The 21,130-nt window shown below is 42.2% G+C and overlaps 1 protein-coding gene across 7 annotated transcripts in view; it reads right to left on the bottom strand.

The window, feature by feature from the left end:
- ablim2 (actin binding LIM protein family, member 2) overlaps positions 1–21,130 on the bottom strand; it is a 61,999-nt gene that overhangs the window by 37,111 nt on the left and 3,758 nt on the right. For 4 of the 7 annotated variants that reach the window (XR_014117323.1, XR_014117325.1, XR_014117326.1 and 1 more), the window contains exons 1-2: positions 10,233–10,632; positions 4,355–4,510 (exon numbers count right to left, since the gene is read on the bottom strand). Coding sequence is in view for 1 of the 7 variants with exons in the window: in XM_035533783.2 (XP_035389676.1) it covers positions 4,355–4,510; positions 10,233–10,248 (172 nt within the window). In the remaining 6 variants the exon portion in view is untranslated. Of the gene's footprint in view, positions 1–4,354; positions 4,511–10,232; positions 10,633–21,130 lie in introns of those variants that run through there. The other 3 variants (XR_014117327.1, XM_035533783.2, XR_014117324.1) reach the window with 2 other exon arrangements.

Here is a 21,130-nt window from a genome sequence, read left to right as displayed (position 1 = left end):
TTACATAAATACTCCCTCCTCCAGTCTCTGTCTCTGTCTCTCTCTCTCTCTCTCTCTCTCTCTCTCTCTCTCTCTCTCTCTCTCTCTCTCTCTCTCTTTCTCTCCCTTTCTCCTTCTACATCTCATGCTGGCTCATGAATTCTTAGCATGGTAGTGTGTGTGAACACCACTAATGAATCTGAGAGCATCTGTGTATCTTTCTCTCTCTCTCTCTCTCTCTCTCTCTCTCTCTCTCTCTCTCTGTGTGTGTGTGTGTGTGTGTGCATCAATTACTGACAACTCCTTCATTACACTTACTGGGTACCTCTGAATCCCTACACAAGGACTAGAGCTGGAAACAGAGCTATTGTGGAAGTGCCAGCTCATGTAAGCACCATACGCTGGGGAAACCTGCTGCCAGCTTCCTCTGCATGTAGCTGCATGCCAGTACAGAAGGGCAGGGCCACACAGCACAATTTAAAACCCACACTCTGTTCCCATAAGTTATCTCTCTCGCGCTAAATCAAGCCGTTAGAGCGTCTTTCCACAAGACCCAACCTCCAACAGCCTGTCTCATTAGTGGAGTAGCGTCAATAGCATTTCTGACTCTTAGACTAAGCCCCCTGATGTCTGCAGCTAAGTGCTGAGAGCATGAGAGAGAGAGAGAGAGAGAGAGAGAGAGAGAGAGAGCAAGAGAGCAAGAGAGTATCTGAAAGTGACTGTGCACTAGTCCTTCACTGAGCTCTACTGGGTCCTTGCATGATATTTTCATCATACTGCAAGCTCAAAGGTTATGTTGTACTGCACACTTGTGCCTCCTTATAATGTCACATTTGCATGCAGGCACAGTCGTGCATGCTTGCACACACACACACATTGCAGTGGTCCAGGTGACATCATCTATCGCCAGGAAGTCAACACTGCATCACAGCCTTGGATGCACTACCCCTGCAGATGTTAAACAGCTGGTTCTGTCCAACACTTCATAAATAAAAATGTCAACTCATAGGGTGAACTGTCAGCTCATAGGGTGTTCAAGTTTTACATCTACCTGATAAGAACCTAATTCATAAACAAGGAAAACGTTCAGAGACCCCCAGATTAACCTCTCTGTAGTTGATTAAGACAGACTGTCGTGAACCTACTAAATGTCCGACTGCATTATGAAATTCTGTGATGGCAACCAGTGGAAATATTAGATCACCTTGTGAAATGATGGTCATAAGTTCACTGAAGGGTAAATCCTGAATGTCCAGGTAATGACATTTTAACATGTTTGCTGCCAATGTGTGCAGCATTGGCTAGTTATTTGTGCTAAAGCGAGCACAGAGTCGCTGCTCTGGGAGATCGAGAGGACTCTCTCCATCTAATTCCTGAGAGGCAGGAATGAGGTAACTAAGACCACGTCCTCCAACATTTCTCCCCTCTCCCTGCCAAGCTCACAATCTGGACTCCCGCCTGGTCTAGGGTGGACCTGGACGTGCTTGCGTGTGTGGGATGGGTCTCGGCATCAGCCTGGATACTGGGGAGCTGCGGGAAATGAAAGGCAGCTGTTCTTGGGTGTTCTCGGCAGGGTGCAGCTCGCTCATTGTAGGAGGGGCTCTTATAAAGCTACATGCATAATGCTATTTACACTGTTTACTATTTACTATTTACAGTGTACGCATATTTGAAGAGGTATGCTCTTATCAGCCACTAACAAGAAATGGGTTTTAAGTGCTAGTCCCTGTTTCATCACTCCTCCCCTATAAAATAGAGAGAAAATACACCCACTGTAAGCATGACTTGAGTCACGGCTCATGTTTGCAGTGGCGCCACAGCCTTAATGGCGCAACTCTCTCCCTGTGGTGCTAAAGAACGCTATCAGGAATAGCACTATCAGGAATAACACTATCAGGAATAGTACTATCATGAATAACACTATCAGGAATAGTACAATCATGAATAACACTATCAGGAATAGCACTATCATGAATAACACTTTTAGGAATAATACTATCATGAATAACACTATCAGGAATAATACTGTCACAGATAATATTGACATGAATAATGTAAACGTCATGTCACGATTAATACTGTCATGAATAATACTGTCATAGACAATTCTGTCCTGAATAATACTACCATGAATAATACTGTCATTAATAATACTGTCATGTTGTTATGGTCTGTTCAGAACAAGACCAGGGAGATTGGTGAACATTCAGCCAGCTTCTTTCATAGAGCCTCCTGCTGATCTGTCAGATAGCTGCCGAGAGCTCGTGTGTCCAAAAACAGGATCGCTGTCTGGCCGCTCCATGTTTTATATAACAAATTATCAGAGGGCTGGAGAAGACACTGAATGTTGGAAACATAAATACAATAAATAACATAAATAAATACAATAACATAAATTCCTGTGAAAAGAAGACCCCCACACCCTGTGTAGCCAGCTCGAGGTGGCTCCTATGAGTCAAGTCACAAACGGGCCAAGTCACAGATGGGCCGGGTCACAGATGGGTATGTAACAGGTGTGTAACTGACAAATAATTAGTGTAAATGTAATAATGATTCTTATATGGGCTCAAAGTCAGGTTTGGTGCATGAAGCCAAAGATGTCAGGTTTTAATGAACAGAGCCAATGTCAGTATCAACTTACTAATACAACTACAACATGAAGAGTTAGAATAGCAGCACATTCACATTTCGCATGTGCTTTTCTGGGAAAGCAGCTAGAAACACAACTGCAACTGTGAGGCTGCTCTTGGCTTGGGTATCAGGATGCCTCTTGGTGGTTGTGTAAGGGGAAACTCCTCCGATTTACATGTGTTAATTGCAAGTGGCCAACACATTACCGAGACATTCTCCTCAGTGAATTGCCACCAGGCGCCGCGTTGGTGTGCAAATGCATGCATACAAACACACAAACATACACACGTACACACACACACACGTACACATGCACACACACACACACACACACACACACACATGCACGCACACACACACATGCACGCACACACACACGCACATACACACGTGCGCACGCACACACACGTACACCCATGCACACACACATACGGTTCTCCACTGGCCCTGCCTGCAATTAAGCAGGGCAGAGCCTTGATTTGTATCCAGGTGCGCTACATACGGGTTTAGAGGCAGAGGTGAGTGAAAGCCCCTCTGGTTTCCCCTTTTCTAAACATTCTACTTCTCTGTCATGTCTCCCATCTCCATTTATCCCTCTCTCTCAATCTCTTTTTCTCTATCTCTCACTCTCTCTGTTCATCACTCCCTCTTTCTTCATCTTTCTCTCCATCTCTTGCTCTCATCACTAAAGTTTCTCGTTTCTGGCTCTCTGAGTCTGTGATTTTGTGCCTGTCACAGTTTCTGACTCCCTCTCCCTCCCTATTACTTTTCTTACTGTCTCATTAAAGACGAGCGCTCACAGAATCCATAAATCAGATAAAATGCACTCTATCTCGAACTGATCCCGAATCAAAGAAATACTGAGGAAGGATTCCTCTAATAATAAACACATTTCATACTTGATAGTGGCTTTACGGTGTGCCCTCATTACCCACGCTGCAACACAAAAGGTCATGGGGCTTTGTTTCTGGGACGCTCTTATCCTAAATGCTGTTTGGAGCGTTGGGGATGGGGGTGGGGCAGGCTTGACACACTGATGTAAGAATAGACGTGCTAAACTCCACCAAGGTCCGGAGGCCATCTGAACCCTGAGGTCGCCTAGCAACCAGCACCTGTGTTCACAACAGCATTACACTGACAACAGCCACTGGGAGTATTGGTCCCTGGGCCTGAAGCTCACACAAGCACACACATGCCCACAAGCACACACAAATATGCACTCACACAGACACACAAACGGACACACGCAAACACAGTATCCAGTACATTAATACTGGTGCTGAGAAACAATCATCTTGGTAACAAAACCTCTGTCCAGATGACAATTCTGTACATTTTATGCCTTGGAATTTATCCAGTAAAACATGCCCTGTCTTATTTGCTAACCTGGCAACAAAAGAATTAATGAAAGATGAACTGAAGCACTGACTGCCCTCTATTGTCTAACAAACCAACCCACCCTCTGTCATTGGTCTCCATTTTACTGAAAAAATGTATGTTCTAAGATGTGTGTGTCTAAAGGTGCTCTGACAGTTTCCAGCAATACATAAAGTACATACTGTATGCGCAGTCAGTTAGGAGTCAGTTAATCCTGTGTCCTTTATTCTAAATTTCACAGCAGAGCATTTAATATGTATGATGGACAGGAGTGTGACTGTAACCGTGGGACCTCCTGTATCAGTCATCACAGAGAGGCTGATGGAGAGAGAAGGCTACCCAAGGCCAACCTGACGGGGCTTGTTACCTTTGCAGACGAAGCACTTGATGTGGAAGTGTCTGTTCTGCACGCGCAACACCTCCCCCTTGCAGGCCTTCCCACAGTGGTGACACAGGACAGGGCCACTCTGGGGCTGCCCCTTTGACTGCTCCAGGGGACCAGGCACAGCCTGCTGCTGAAAGACTGTAGCAGAGACACACAGAGAGAGAGAGAGAGAGAGAGAGAGAGAGAGAGAGAGAGAGAGAGAGAGAGAGAGAGAGAGCAAGAGAGAGAGAGAGAGAGAGAGACAGAGAGAGAAATGGAGAGATGTAGGAGCAAGGACATGAATATAGAGAGAAAAAAGTGTGCATTATGGTTTGTGAAAACAGCTCTGTGAAAGAACGTTCTGATCTATTCCTCGGTCAAGCAAGCATATACAAACAGATCCTGCATATCCATGATTGCCCTTTATATGTATGTAAGTGGCTGAGATGACATAGCCTCAGGAACTGTGATCATTATCCCTGCAGAAGGGTGGGTGAACGCACCAACCAGGGGATGCCTGCAACATGAGATCATTCAGGGAAAATGTTCTGTGAAAAAATGTTCTGTGAATGTTCAGGAAACATTCGAACAACACCTCCAGCCTCACATCGATGATACTGAGGCTTCTCTGGCATCAAAAATCAAATGCAAACAAAAAATTAAAATAAACAAAATGGCAAATAGTCTAAACAACTTGAATAAAATAAAAATAACTACTATTATAATAAAGCATGAGCCCCTGGGCAGTTTGGGTGCGTGACCTCATTTGAATGTTAATGGAACTGGCATGCGGACCAGTTAGAAAGTGGTGTGCTGGAGTCAACCTTCACGTTCAGCACGTGCACCCAGGTACTCATGGAGGAGCAGGAGACTCTCTCTGCCTCTGATATACAGCCACAAAGGAGGCGGGCCCAAACCGGTTTCACTCGGACGTTCCACAGCATTCTATGGTGGGCTTAAACAAAGGCTGTTTACTCAACTGATTGTTCTATGAGGTCCTCGACCCGGTTCGATGGTCAGCATCACTCTGACACAGTGCTGCTGAACTTTTTATTGGATAAAGGCACTTTAGAAGGAATCTATACAAAGGTTTGTCCAAGAGAGCAAGGAGAGACATGCTTTAAGCCAGACATGCAGCATGCTTTGGGGAATGCGATGAAGGAAGAAAGATCATTCAAAATATATTCAATCAAGTTGTTAATCAAGTTGTTGTTGACAGGTTGTTGACAACCTGGGCTCCCAGAAGCACAACTTTTTGGAGTTTATAGCTCATAAGAAACAACAATACATGTTAGACATGACTCAATGAACAGTCATTTAATTTTTTTTATTTAAAACTACAATGTTTAAACCCAACACAAACCTAGCTCATTCACCCCCGGAAGGGGAGATGGGGCCAAAGAGGGGAGGAAAACACACTCCCTGCAGTCAAGCTTCTGGGGCCACGTGGCCCTTCAAATCCATGTACATTCAGTTGCCCACCCTTTTCTCAAAGCAGCCCTGACTCTATATGCGTTATTTCCAGACTGAATTCAAGCGAATACTAATAAGCTGATTTTCTCACAGAAATGTAAATGTAATCAAAGCTGAGCTGAAACGACTGCAGCCTGGTTACTGGACAGCTGCCCACTGTTTGACAGTTCACTATGGTGTTCCACAGGATAGCATGTTTCCAATAAAGACAGGAATGTTGGACGGATCAGCCATCCTCATGGAAAAGGTACTTCAGAGCCTGAGGCTGGCTTTAAGCTGGAAGAAAAAGAAAAGTTTCACAATGGATTACAGCAGGAAATAATGATAAAGGTCTGAACCTGTGTGCTGGGTCCAGGTTTGTTCAGTATCCCCATGGTATATGACTGCAGGAGATGAGCCATTAGAACTCGGTGATGTGTGCTGCAGGGTGTGTGTTCAGCTATGATGACCGCCAACACGAGAAAAATTCATCTGAACAAGGCTAAAGTCACGGGTAACTAATCGAACTATCTAATCAAACAAATCACTGTAACTAATCAGAATCACTGTAGTTCGCATGTCACAGTAAAAATGGATCACTGTAAAGTCTTAAAATTTAGTACAGACAATCCAAATGCACTAAAAGTCTCATCTACTGGAGCTATGGCTTTAGAGATGGAGCAGTGCAGAGCTGAAAGCTATGTGAAGCGGCAGGATGCCTGTGGACGTGCACCTCTCAGGCTCCCACTTACACAGAGCAGCATGGCACAGATGTTCACACCATTCATCAACTCCTCCTGCCAAAATCCCTTGCCATTTGACCTATCAAAGGTCAGCACACGTAGACAGCGGTGCTTTATGGAACCAACGCAGGCCACACTCACACCCATATCTGGGTGCTCTGGCCTTGTGTCTCCCGAGATTTGCTTAACGGGGGTGACAAAAGCGTCCCACTTTGAGCAGATTTCCTATAAATAGGAGACCGCATGAACTCAACTGGCATTCTGTCTTGCCCCGCAACATTCCGCTGGGCATCCATAAACACGACCCTCGCTTCCCCGCACTCAGGTTACCATCGCAGGGTCCTAATGCCACCTCCCCAACCAAGCAACAGAGAGTATTTACTGAAACGAGAGCTGTGTGGTGGGCTTGGAGGAATGAGTAAAAACATAGTCTACTTTTTAAAAAAGTTAAGATGACCGATTTTAAAGTTGGTGTAGTGACAAGGCCAAGTGCCTGACCTGAAGGACTCCACAGCTTCAGTGTGCCTAATGGAGCATGTGGCCCGCACGGGCGTGGCGGCTGTATCTGGCACCTGTCTGCAGTCATCAACAGTGCCAGTCTCCTCCTCCATTCTTTTCCATACAGAGGTTAACCTTCACAGCATTCGTTTTGTCACGCGTGATATCTGACCTCAATGTGGCTTTTTGAAACCTGAGGTCAAGTAGAAGCCGACAACGCTTTCTGACCTTGCCAGGGGACTCAGGGGGTGCGTCCAGCAGAATGAGACATTCGGTCCCCATGCAGCCGCAACCAAAGAGGTAAGCGGCATGCAAAGGCTGACAAAGGGATACAGAGCGAAGGAGCGAGACCACGTGCAAAATTCTGCACATTAACGCCAAACATTTAAAGACAATCTCTACAGTGTACATATTATTCAGCAGGAGAATACATTATTACTTTGTTGTCACACCTGGGAAATGTTTTGGCATACAATTTGTAATTACCCCATGTACTATAATATTCATTAAAACAGGAACATAGCAGAGAGATTGAAAATATTCACATGACTTTCACACTGTAATGCTACATTAATCCTGTCCTACAGAGGAACTTGGTGTTTGGCCTTCTAACATACTACGGCCACTAAAGGTTACTGCAAACAGGAGCTCTCTGGAAGATCACGACATCTGATAAGGGGTCAATTGTTTGTCAACTGCTGATTTAAAAACATCTTGGCACGCAGCTGATATCTTTTTATTATTGTTGGGGAAGGTTTGATCCTGTTGCACTGCGAGTGTGTTTATCTCCAGGACGCAAAACCAACAAAGCAAGAGAGTCTTCAATCTGAAAGACCACAATCAGCACAAAGACAGAGCCCTACTTCACCCCCCTGCCAAGCAGCTGCACGTGGACGTCCCTAGTCCAACAGCAGCGGTGAGATTTACGGTTTTCTAAGACAGACGGTTCTGATGGGCATGCCGCACCCGTTCAGAAGCTCCCGTTCCGAGAGCTGCACGCTGATTAAAATGGGTTAGAGCTGGAGTCTCTGGGGTGGAGAATAATGGCCTGGGAGTCCGCCAGTCTGCCAGAGCGGAGGCAGGGACAGGGCCTGCATGACCACACCAAGTGCCCGGCGCTGACACAGTATGTCTGCAGATTGAACAGCTAGTGCCGGTTGATTAGAAAAGGTGAAGTTTTATTATGATAGCATGGGTTCCATCTGACAAATGATGAGAGAATATCCTCCGTAAAACATCCAGAACCCATGGAATCTAAGAAAGAAGTGGCACAGATTTCCAAACCTCTCCTTCCCCTGGAGTCTGAAAGTATGCTCCATCAGCTGAGCAAATGGCTCACTTCCAATGATTATAAATGAAATGTATCAATTTCCACTCTCAGATCTGTAAGTCTGCCATAAGTATTATTAAAGAACAAGCAATGAAATGAAATCCTAATAAATACTAAGAAATAATAAACTAAAAATATTATTTGTATAATAACTAATAAATAATAATACTAAATACTAATGAATAGTCATGATAAATGTTAATCTACTCTAGTCTGGACAGCAGCCGTGTGTTCTGTTCTGCTGGGTTGGGTGGTGGTGGCTCTCTGCTAGTGTACAGGACTGCTGCGACATACACAGGAGTGGCAGGGGGTTTGTTTACTGCCCCTGCTGTCTCTCCAACTGCTGGAAGAACTCCAAATATTACCTCATTGCTACTCGCCATTCCAGTAGCCTTCAATAGGATACAGTGGAATCTGATTGGTTCAAAACACTGCCAGTGTCATGGAATCAAATCCCAAACTGGTTGACTAACAGCATAAATCCTACCTCACAGCTCAGTTTTATTTATCTACTAAAGAGCAAATGGGTTTGTTCTGACAAAGTCAGTACTGGAAAAAAGATTCAATCTAACATTTCTGAGGCTACTTCAGTATAGGCAATTGGATATGTATCTGAAATAACTCTTGCCTCATTTTCAAATAAAAACGCATAGCAGTGGTTCAGGTGACATCAGCTATTACCAGGAGGTCAACACTGCATCACAGCCTTGGACGCACTACCCCTGCAGATGTTAAACAGCTGGTTCTGTCCAACATTTAATAAATACTGAACTGTCAGCTCATAGAGTGTCAAGTTTTACATCTACCTGATCAGAACCTAATTCACACACAAGAAAAACTTTCAGAGATCCCAGATGAACCTCTCTGTAGTTGATTAAGACAGACTGTCGTGAACCTACTAAATGTCTGACTGCACTATGAAATTCTGTGATGGCAACCATTGGAAATATTAGATCACCTTATGAAATAATGGTCATAAGTTCACTGAAGGGTAAATCCTGAATGGCAAGGTAATAACATTTTAACATATTTGCTGCCCAAGTCTTCATCACAAGTATCAAACCTCAGTAACCACCTTTGAAAAATCATGAAATTCCTGCTCCTCTCACACACACACACCCCACTCCCCATACACACATACACACAACCACATACATATACACACACATACGCACACACAGTTGGTCCAGGCTGTTGCCCACAGGGTCCAGATTGCATTAGAGCTCGTGGAGTGCAGTAGAAAGCCATCCTGCCTGATAGTGTAATTGTTTATTCTCTAGGTTGGGTCCTGACACTGTAGTTTTACTTCATATTACTAAAATATTTTTAGTAATATATGTATATTACTATGTAGTATATGTATATATGTAGTACTATACATGTAGGTAAAATATTTATCTACATCACATGAGAACTTACTGTGCAAGTGACAGAAGAGCTTTCAGCTGATATATTAAATGGGAATACGGAAGGAGGTCGTAAAGACTTAATTATGTCACATAGTCATATTGCTCTTCACGGTCATTTCTGTGGGAGTCATCTGAGCTGTATATCTTTCCTTCCAGTCTTACACATTTTACTAGTGTCTTCTAAGATTTCTTTAATAATTCATGGTAGCCTTTATTTATAGCAAATTTCTATGTTCCGACATCATCGATTCTTAATTTTACGTTCAGTGGCATTGCCTCTCTGCGCGAAATAAACTGTAAAATCAACCAGCTTTGTTGGCTATTTAAATTCAGCTGGAATGGCTACACGATAACCAGTGTGGAAACATAACCCACGCAACTGATGCCACACCAACATCAACTAACCGCGAATAACCATGTGATCACACATGAGCGCCACGGTAACCTACCTTTTTCCTCCGGCATAGCTTTTCTTTTTTACCGTCAGGTCTCGGTTACTAATAAAGCAAGCCAAACTCTGGTTCACTGCACGACTGTATCTCACTGTTGCGCAGCGGGTTTATACATCGTCTTCAGGATTCTTTTGATGAGTGGCGGAGGTGACCGTGTCCACGGAAAGACGCGCTCCTGAGACGCGGCAGTGTCCCGGTGCTGGCACACGAATGAACGCCGGCTCGTATGATTCCGAAAGCCACTCCGAGAGCGTGTTACTGCCTGATCTACAGTCAGTTTATTGCAGCAATACAATATAAATAGAATATCCCCAAGCACAAAATACACCGGGGCGCTCAAAGCAAGTTTAGAAACGTAAGTTGGGCGAACGCTGCCGAGTACTGTGGGTGCCTTCTTGGCCCATCGTCAATTTTAACTTTTCAAGCGCAGTACACACACCACACCCCCAAGCTTGCGCCGGTTGCCAAGGCATGTAGTAAAGTTATCTATACTCATGGGGCTAACGTGCACTGAACTAATCCACATTACTATGCAGTTACAGAAGTTCTCTGATGATGAAAAGCACATGTAATATTTCCTAGTTCTAAACTAGATAATGTCAGTGCCTGTAGAGAAGTCTGCAGCATGGAGGACATTCAAGGCTCTACATGAAGTGTCAGGACAGTGGGCAAGGGAAGTGTTTGTAATACTAAATATGTGTGTATGATACTAAACTAGAGTGCTGTGTTAAACATTCAACTGCATAAAACTAATAAAACAAACACACACACACACACACACACAGAGAACACACAGTTCCTGTACAAACATATAAGAATGCAAAATTATTACGTTTAGGCACCATATATGCCTCATTCACAGACGGTGGAATGACAGGACTTTAAAACTATATGCTTAAACAGTAATGGCTGGCTCCATGAACTGTGAAAACACTGCATAGCCCTTAATACAAAATAACAGCCTAGCACGGACGATCTTCGGGTTTTCCTGTTGTTAACATCAGTGTTGCCTCATCTACCACCCATTTTGGCACTTTCAAGTCATAAAAAGTACCAAAGACGTAATCCCACCCTGATTTGTGTGATCTATAAAATCAAATTTAATTCTCAGTTTAATTTCTGAGTTACTCCAAGATGATCACTACAGCATAGTCATCAACGTGCACAAACATTAAAATCAACATTTCAGTTTGTCAGCACAGCTATAGAAGAAATATAATAAGATGCAAACGACGGTATATTTGGTTGAGGCGTTTGATTGATTGCTGAAAGAGCTGCCCTGACTGGAGGAGAGTAACAGCAGAAAGCAGTGTGGTGGGAGGGGCATCAGAAGCCAGCAGACTGCTGAGAGTTCAGCCTATGAAAGCTTCACACAGCATAAGAGCCAACCATTTCACATCAGATGGGAAAAAATCCTGTTGTTCGCTGCCTTTGTCATTTACTGCTCTATGTACACTGTGTGCACAAAAAGAAAACAATCAACCTTATATATCTTTAAAACAGCAATCCCATAAGAGTTCACAAGGGTTAACACATTTGGATGCATAAAAAGGGTTTTGTGACTATTGGAATAGCTAACATCTTGAATAATTACTGAGTAAGACATGTAAGTTAAAACGTTAGATCTCAGTAAGATGAATGAAGGTGCGCTTCAGAGGCCCCCAAACATGCTCATCTGATTAAGTCCTGCAGGGCCAAAGTGTCCAGTCCACTGTAGGCCATTTGCAAGTGCCTTTCCTCTCCTTCCACAGCTGAACTATCTACTACTTCTGCTGGTTTTAATACCATGAGTTGTCTCACAAAGTTTTTTTGTTTGATTTTGTTTTTTTTGCTGGTGGTGATGCAGGCAACTCATGCAAAAACGTATCAATGTGTCAATGTGTGTATGTGTGCCATTTTGGAGGACAGATGTGTTCCCAGACACGTATGGGTCACTTGCAATTATGAATGTGAAACAAGATAAATCCGATGATCTTACTGCATCGTGCAATGTTGGCAGAAAATCTTTTACAAGTGGGCCAAACCTTTACTCATTCATGTGACCCTGCAGTGTGTTTTGCGTTTGTTGCATATTGGATACGATACTGCATACCATTATGAAGTATACTGTATATTGGGGGAATACTGAATACTATTATGGGGTATACTGTATATGCAGTATATAGTATATACAGAGTACAGTATGCAGTATGCAGTTACCTGTATCAAACATAAGATGCTCAGTTCGTTGGTGAGGTTAAATGATTATCTTTCCAGATTATCCTGTGATGTTGGGGTGTCTGAAATCTAGTTCCAGTCCCGTGTCGGCCAGTTTTGAATTGTAAATATTACTTATTCAGAATTTATGATTCTGTGTGTGGGGTAAACACCAATTCTCTGGTGTAAACCGCAATGTTGATGTCACGCCAGTGTATACTGAAGAGTTGTAAGCGTGGCAGCTAAATTAAGAACTAAGTGGAATACAGAGAAGGAGGATAAACTTGTTAAAGTTGTTGGAACAGCATGGATGTCTAATGTGTGCTGGAAAATATACCATTAGAGAAGCGATTAAAAAAAAACAGCTGTGTAAAAATTGAGTAATTCATCCATCATGTTTAGATCTAAAGTCACATTAGTTTGCGGGAAAACTCACAATGTATCAGTTCACGAGAAAGTCCCCCTCATGGGTTTGAGAATCGAAACCATTGATGTTGGTTGTCCAGTGCTATGTTGGAAATAGCCTACTACATACTACTACCCCAAATCAGTATGCCGTATGCAGTAGGCAACCAAAGTCATTTTTAAAGTATGCGAAAGATGACGTCCTACTACTTTGTGGTGTACTGCATCCAGACATGCATAATCTGGATGGCGGAAAATATTTCACAATTGAGCGTAAACATTGTGTGGTGTTTCATTCAGGGCATACCGGGTAGTGTGGGTACACCGATGACTGACAAAGATCAAGGACAAAAAAAAACAAAAAAAAACCCGGAGAAAATCTCAGTATGTGTGGGGTCTGTCAACATCGATTAGGGATTGTAAAGTCCTGGAGTGTGGTCCACGCAAAAATAATAATAATAATAATAATAATAATAATAATAATAATAATAATAATAATAATAATAATAATAAATAAAAATTGGCTGCACCGCGTAAAACATTACATGTTTCAAGATCAAAGATTTTGCACGACCTAAGAAATCCTTCACGATCCGCGACTGCCATGTGCGACAGTATCATCGCTATAACCGCACAATGTGTACCCGGCCGGCACTACACACTTTCTGCCCGATTTAACCTAGATTTGCCCGTTGTAATACAGTTTCCCAAATCTGAAGCGATTTTCCTTGTCGGGAGCTCGATCGGAAGTGACTGACGGTGTGGATGATCTGGTAGTGTGAGAGAAGAAACATGCCGACCGAGCTGTGAAGCGACAGGAGACTCTCCGATATTACAAACTCTAAATGCTCCAGGGGATGCAGCTGAGCGTGTGATACCAGCGAGAGAGCCAGAAGCATAGAATACAAATGGCGAGCGGACCGCACAGATGGGGGATCTGCTAGTCGATCAGTCTCTGTAATGTCTCCGGTAAGAAATCACTGGCTGCGCTAAGTTTCTCTTTACGCATCTTGTCTGTACGTGTAACTTAAATACACAAACAGCAGCCTCGAGACGCAACACGTGCGTCTTCGGTTTCGCCACGCGATAAAAGGATCCCGCAGGTTCCCTTCAGATGTACAGTTCTGAGGATATTCGTATCCCATCCGCGGTGAAATTATGTGTGCGATAGCAATTCTTTACCTGATCGCCCAGAATACTAGACATTCTGTGGGGGGGGGAATGACGTTATCCTGAGTGAGATGCTCTTTGTTTTTAAATTCTGTTAACATTTTCCTGAGTCGTATAGTGTACGCCCAGCCGCAAACAGCGCTTATCCTTATTATCCTTACTGGACCAAAAAAAAGGCCAGAATATTGTCACATCACAGATGCTGACTCTTCTGCTTCTGAGGGCCAATATAAGCGTCAAGGTGTACTTTTGTTTTTCTAAAATTTTCTTCAGCAGCAAATTAAGCAACGGTGAATGTCATCTCAGAGAGTGGCTGTGTTACTCTCCCTCTAAAAGGGGGTGGTTTATGTTTGGCATGCAAGATATTTCTGGAAGTGAAACGTTCAGACCCATTTTGCCAAGGTTACAGTGACTGCATGCAGGCAAATGTTCACCTATCTGAGTATGAGGGCTATGAAACATACAGGAATGCTGTGCTAGTCTATATCAACCAGAGTTTTGATCGCAGAGCTATTGCTACCCAACTCAAAAACATAATTTGAAGGTGAGCATGATAATTGGACTTTGTTGACTGGTATCTTTGCGTTATAGTTTTGTTTTCTGTCCTTACTGTGGTTTGGGTAATCTGTCTATATTAGCCAGAGATAACTTGTATAATGTGTTGTGTTGTATACTGCTTTGAAGAATACGACACCTTTGAGGCCTGTACCAGTTGTAGCCACTGGGCCCACAGGCTGGTTAAAACACCTCAGTCTTCAGTCAGCCTGCAATGCTTTCTTATGAAAGCAAAGATTTATTGGAAAATCACCTTTACAATAGGAACTAAGTCCCTTATACACTCCACTCTGAGAGGCAGACGAAATTGAACAAACTAGAAGTCCACTAAACCTGCAGGAAAAGCCCCACCCACTACAGCACATGTTTTGGTGTATATGGTACAGGCAAATACAGGCGAATTCACAAGTCATAGTAATACAAATATGAAATTTACTGTTAATCAGCATTTTCAGGAGTAACATTTTAAAACTGCACTCTCTGACATTAGTGACTCCTGAGGTAGAAGTTTTATTTGTAGTGTGTGATAGTGTTGAATTCAGGTGATCTGCATGCCTCTCTCACACTGGAAAAACAGGGAAACAGTACTCTAATATATTAAATGCAGTTAGTCTATATAGAATGATATTAGTTATAAACAATCCTGAAGAAAATTATAGAAAAGATGATAATAATAAAATACAATGTTAATATAAAATCTGGGATACAAGGTGTTTCATTTCTTACCCCAAACATTTGGAAATTTCATCAGTGAGAAAAATTCATTTCTCTTTGAGATTTCCATGTTTTTGGTCATTCTTATGCCAACCTTGTGAAAGCTGACCATTTTGCCTGTCAGGCTTGTTCTCCTCATTACTGTGTGGATATGAGCCAGAGGTTGGTTATGATGGTTATGATGGCACTCCACTTATGAGCTCGCACATGTATGCAGTTTCTCCTAATGAAACCTCTGAGACATGACTAATGCTTTGGCTGGGCCAAGGAGGCATTTCTTAAGCCTCCACCTTTTCACACATCCAGTTAATCTAATTACTGCATTCCTGGTGGTCTGGAAAGGGAAACAGGTCATATTCTGTTCCATCAGCTGGACGTTTTTTCCATTTTATCGTTTCACAGAATTTACATGCTGACACAATGTCTAGGAAAAGCTGTATACTGTAGCTCCCTCTGATAGGACAAAACAACTGCATATCAAATTGGACATTGCAACAGTTATTGGACAAAACAACTGCATATCTAACTGGACACTGCAATAATAGCCACAGCAGGTAGCTTTTCTTCCAGCTGTTGCTTCAGTCCTTGTTCTAAAAGGATGTGTGCAAGAGAAACAGTCAGGCTTCAACCTACAAAGAAAACATATTACACAATTCACTCAAGCTTTTCCTATGCCCTTGTGTGAGAAGATAACATGTAGCACTGGGTCTAGGGCATGACTGTGTATCCATGTCCTAACTCTCTGTGTTATCCAGTGGGTGTGTATCAACATCTGCTTTTGCCAGAGTGTATGCAGGGCATCCCAGTTTAGTTTAGACTGTTTAAAGTGGACATGGATCAATACAGCAGGAAGAACGACATGGCTGCTAAGAAACCACCCAAAGCAAACATACTTCAGGATTCCCGACAGTTCTGGGGGACACTTGGACCAAGGAGTGGCCTTCAGACAAATATGCACATGTAATACTCTTTCGATTCAATTCATGAAAGCACACACTTTCATAATTAGTGTGAGATATGAAAAAAAGCACACACGTTCATTACTAGTGTGACATATAACTGTTATTGTAAACAGAAAAAATGACCACTGTTATAAACAGTATGAACATGTTTAAGCTTACACCCATACACCAACACTTAGAAATGAGCCAGGATCAAAAATAAGGATTTATAATACGGGCAAATGGTATTATGCCTTCTAATATTATGATAATGATTAAATCTATTACAACATATTTTGTTGCAATAAAAACATACAAGAATTTGACTTTGTAATCTTGGCATTACAAGACCGACTTTGTTGGACAGCTCTTTTGTACAGTTTGAATCAAATAATCCTCATTCATGGAGGCTAGAAGGCACAGTAGTGAAGCTGGAAAAATCAGCTGCTCTTGTATTATAACTACAAACAAGAACCGCTTCCACAAGACACCCAAACAACCTCATGGAACCAACATCCAGCCCTGCACATGTCCTGTTTAGAACTGCGCAGCTCTACAAAGCCTGCACTGAAGATCAGCCCATCTGTAAACCTGGAACATGAACTCTACATCACTCCCTTCATTTTGTATTATTTCTGCATACATGGACATTCCAAAATTTGTATGCAGAATATATGAATAAAATAGTGCCGGTGGACTAGGTTATTACAAATAACATGTTTTAATGTTGTCTTGCACTAACTAGACTGTAATGTGATGATTTATTAAACAAGACGATTTATTAAAATCATGATCTTAAACAAAAACCCTGCTTTGGACGCAGTGTTAAAACAGTCAGTGATTATGCTGTTGAGATGCCAAACATCTTGTCATGTCTCCAGTAAATCTTGAGCAGGGTGATGTTACTCAGGAGCTTTAAAGGCTTTCCTGTGCCTCACACCTTCTCAAAGCTGATGACACACCAGCAGGGAGAATGCACGCTGAAACACAGCACACCTGCTTCCGCTGGCATACACAATGTTGAAAATGAAATTCATATAAATTAAAAGTGCAGTACATTTATATAGTAATTATGAACGAGTCTATTTGTTTGACCAAATCTATTTATATAAATAACATCATATGATTTGGCAGACTGACAAAAACAAGTGACTGAAAATCACAGGTTGGTCAGGATGCAGAATGTTCATATGCACATTAGAGTAAGAATACTGTATTTGACAATATTTTTAGTTTTACTAGTTTTAGTTTTCACTATTTTTAGTTGTTTAGTTTCATGGCTGTTTAGTATTTTCTTAATGGAAACTTACATTTGTGCATAGCTTTCCTCTGTAAAATGTCCCCATACTGCCAAACAATCCTTGTTTCCTTGTCCTATGGGGGTTTTGGTGCCTCAAACAAAGGAAAAAAACCCAAGACTATGCAACGCAAGGGGTCTCCTCAAGTTCACCAATTAGTTCCTAACTACTGAACAGTGCACACAAAGACACTCTCCATCCCCAAGGATAAAAGAGAATCGGGGGGGGAGTGAAGATGTAAACAGTAGCCATCTAAATATGCATAATTTACTACACTATATGTAGTGGTTCACTCTCACCCATATAACGTGACTTTAATGCACAGCACTGAGGTTCACTTATCAATTATCAATAGCTCTCTCTCTTACACACAAACACACCCACACACACATCCACATAAATCAATGCTAATGCACATCTGACTCACGGGGTGTATTATAGACTACCCACTGCAGTTTCCAGAACAGAATTCTCCTACATCCCATTTCTCATTTGGATGCTCTGTTAAGCCTGCAGAGATGGGGGCTGGAATGGCCCGGAATAGTGAAGGCCACTCCTCCTTCTTCCAGTCCACAATTAAGCAGATGCCAGAAAGAAGCAGCACACCCACAAAACAAGACACAGCTGTCATGCCCTTGCTATGGTTGTCCTGCTGGTGATACAAATACCAACAAATACTAAACACTGAGAAATCTAGCCTGACCAGTCACTTTGGTACATGGATACCACATTCTGGCTGCCTTGGGTGCATTGAATTCCTGCATCTCCCGTCATTCACTTGGTAACCGTGGCTGAAGGGGGAGGAGCTAACTGTGCTGTTCCCCTGGTACATTCTAAGTCTGCTCACAATTGCACAACAGACTAAAGACATTGCTAAAACATTTCCTGAAATTACATGCATTTATTCGAAACATTTAACACAAATCCAAAAAACAGGTCACCAAAATGCATCTGTCTTGCAAAAGTAAACTATTGACTCAAAAACATGTTACACTTTTTTAGATTGAAATGTCTTCAAAACGCATACAAATCACATGTATATTCAATACCGCCCATAAATCGAACTCGAGTGCAATCAACTGAAAACAGTATCATCGGAGATGCTTATGAACTTTTAACAGTTGTGCAGGGGAAAAAGTGAAAATATGGATGTTTGTAAAACCCAGAAATATTATATATCCTGATTGGAAACTGTTATTTATGGATATATAATTGAGCTTTTGGGACAGAAAGCATTTAGAAATAAAAAAAGAAAGAAAGAAAACAGCTGCTTTCTGCCACAGTATCCCATCTCTGAGCTTGGGCAGGCCACTTTGCACGCAGTGATTTCCCTGTTCAGAAAGGCCACTTCTCATTAAGGAAATGTGGCAGAAGGGACTCATCTCAGAATTGTGAATTGTAATCGAACTACTCATGGGTCTGAACACTACTATGAAACTGGTTTTATCCCAAATCAGAATGTAAGCATGTTCTGGATAATGTAAGAGGGTTCTGGATAATGGAAGAAAGTTTGGGGTAATGAAAGCATGTTCTTGATAATGTAAGAGGGTTCTGGATAATATAAGAAAGTTTGGGATAATGTAAGAGGGTTCTGGGTATTGTAAGAAAGTTTGGGATAATGTAAGAGGGTTCTGGATAATGTAAGAAAGTTTGGGATAATATAAGAGGGTTCTGGGTATTGTAAGAGGGTTCTAAATAATGTGAGAGGGTTCTGCTCCTGTTTTCTGGGCTCTTGTTCAGTCATAGTTTCCCACTGAGAAATGTAATAAGAGCTGGTATGGTACAGTTTCCTCAATTACTCAGATACATGACTGTTGGTTTCACTTTCACCAAAGATGCAAAGAGTTCACCTGAGGCACAGGTGACAAAGGAAAGAATCAACAAATACTGTCTTAGCAAAGTTTTGGGCCACCATGAGACATCAGAAACAGTTTCAATATGCCTTGACATAGATTCTGTAAGTCCCTGGAATCATTCAAGAGATTCCCTCTGGTCCCTGTTGTTGTGATATTGGTGGTGGAAAGCATTATCTAAAATGTTGGTCCAAAATCTCCCACGGGAGGTCAACTAGGTTGAGCTTTAGCAGCTGCAAATGCCATAGCACGTGATTACATAATTGTCGTACCTATCAACCATTCAGTGACACTCGTACCTTGCGGATCTGTGCCAGCCAGTAAGAGACCACTCCATTCAGGACAGAAATGTTTCATCATGGAACAAACCCATTGTTGTATTGGCTGCATTGTCTGTATAGTCTATTTATGGTTTTGTTTTGCTTTTTTCAAACTTTGATGTGGTTTGACATTCCTCCCACTTCTGCCTTTTGCTCTTTTTCTGAGCTGACGTTTGTGAAGAGACCTCTGCTGCTGTGGTGGAAAAGGCAGTCTGAAGGGGTGTGACGAATGTCGGCAGAGAAGTGAATACAGAGATATTTATAGATTTGTTTTATGGAGACCTACATAAAATGCCTCAAAGGAGAAGAAATCAACTGTCTACAACAGGAAGAGTACAGAAGTGTGCAGATGAGGGTTTCTGTCTGTGTGTGCTGGCAACCCATAATTCGGCTGAGTGTGGAAGTGCTAGAACTTTCTGCTGGCTGGCAACACTGAGCAAACTGAGCTGGCATGAGTCACACAACATTATTTTGCTGACCTTTACTGACTTGGTCAAATGTCCTGGGCAGAATGCTTCTACATCGTATATTGGCACCTACTTCTAGGCTAAAATTATTTACAACAATCTCCCAGACTGAACTTAATCTTCATGTAACAAATAGAATGCATGTACATACGCATGTAAGGAATATACAAACAGAAAAAAAAATAAAGAAAAATCCTGGAAATAAAAGTCCTAAACTTCACACATTCCGCAATACAATAAAATAAAATTATATCTCTCTCTGTCTCTGTCTCTGTCTCTCTCACTCACTCACTCACTCACTCACTCTCTCTCTCTCTCTCTCTCTCTCTCTCTCTCTCTCTCTCTCTCTCTCTCTCTCTCTCTCTCTCTCACACACACACACACACACACACACACACAAACACACACACACACACACACACACACACTTCCCTCTGGAATCTCCAAGATAAACAGAGGCCTGTTTTGCATTATAGTGCCAATTGCTGCTGGTAAAATATTTGCTTTTAACTGAGAACTCCACTAAAACTGCAAAAAACAACAGTCAAATGGGTGGTATTGATATCGCTACGGCCTGATGTTTCATTAATTGTTTTACAAAATGGTGAGGACCTACAATGAACTTATTCCTTAGGAACATTTGAGAAAACAACAGCGAAAATCAACAAACCCTCCCACACACAGGGCCACACACAGTTTGCACCCAATCATATGTAAGTAGGAGCCAGAACTTCATCAAAGATTAAAGAGATGCAATGACTGCCATACCCTCTCCAAAGCTCCCTGGTACACACTATCACAGCATGCAATCAGTTAGCTTAAAAAACACCCACCCAGTTAACATGAATGTTACTGAATTGCCAGTGGAACGGTTGCATCACTTATTCTAAGGCCATTATTCTCCAGTAACATTTCAGAGGGTATGACTAGCATGTGGACGCAGTATCGCATCAGTATTCGAACTCAAGAATTTTTA

The sequence above is a fragment of the Electrophorus electricus genome, chromosome 15, assembly GCF_041902795.1.
Source record: "Electrophorus electricus isolate QZ-2024a chromosome 15, ASM4190279v1, whole genome shotgun sequence".
NCBI classification, from domain to species: domain Eukaryota; kingdom Metazoa; phylum Chordata; class Actinopteri; order Gymnotiformes; family Gymnotidae; genus Electrophorus; species Electrophorus electricus.
The sequence above is the reverse complement of the archived record's forward strand: the minus strand, read 5'-3'. Positions and strand labels throughout refer to the sequence as shown.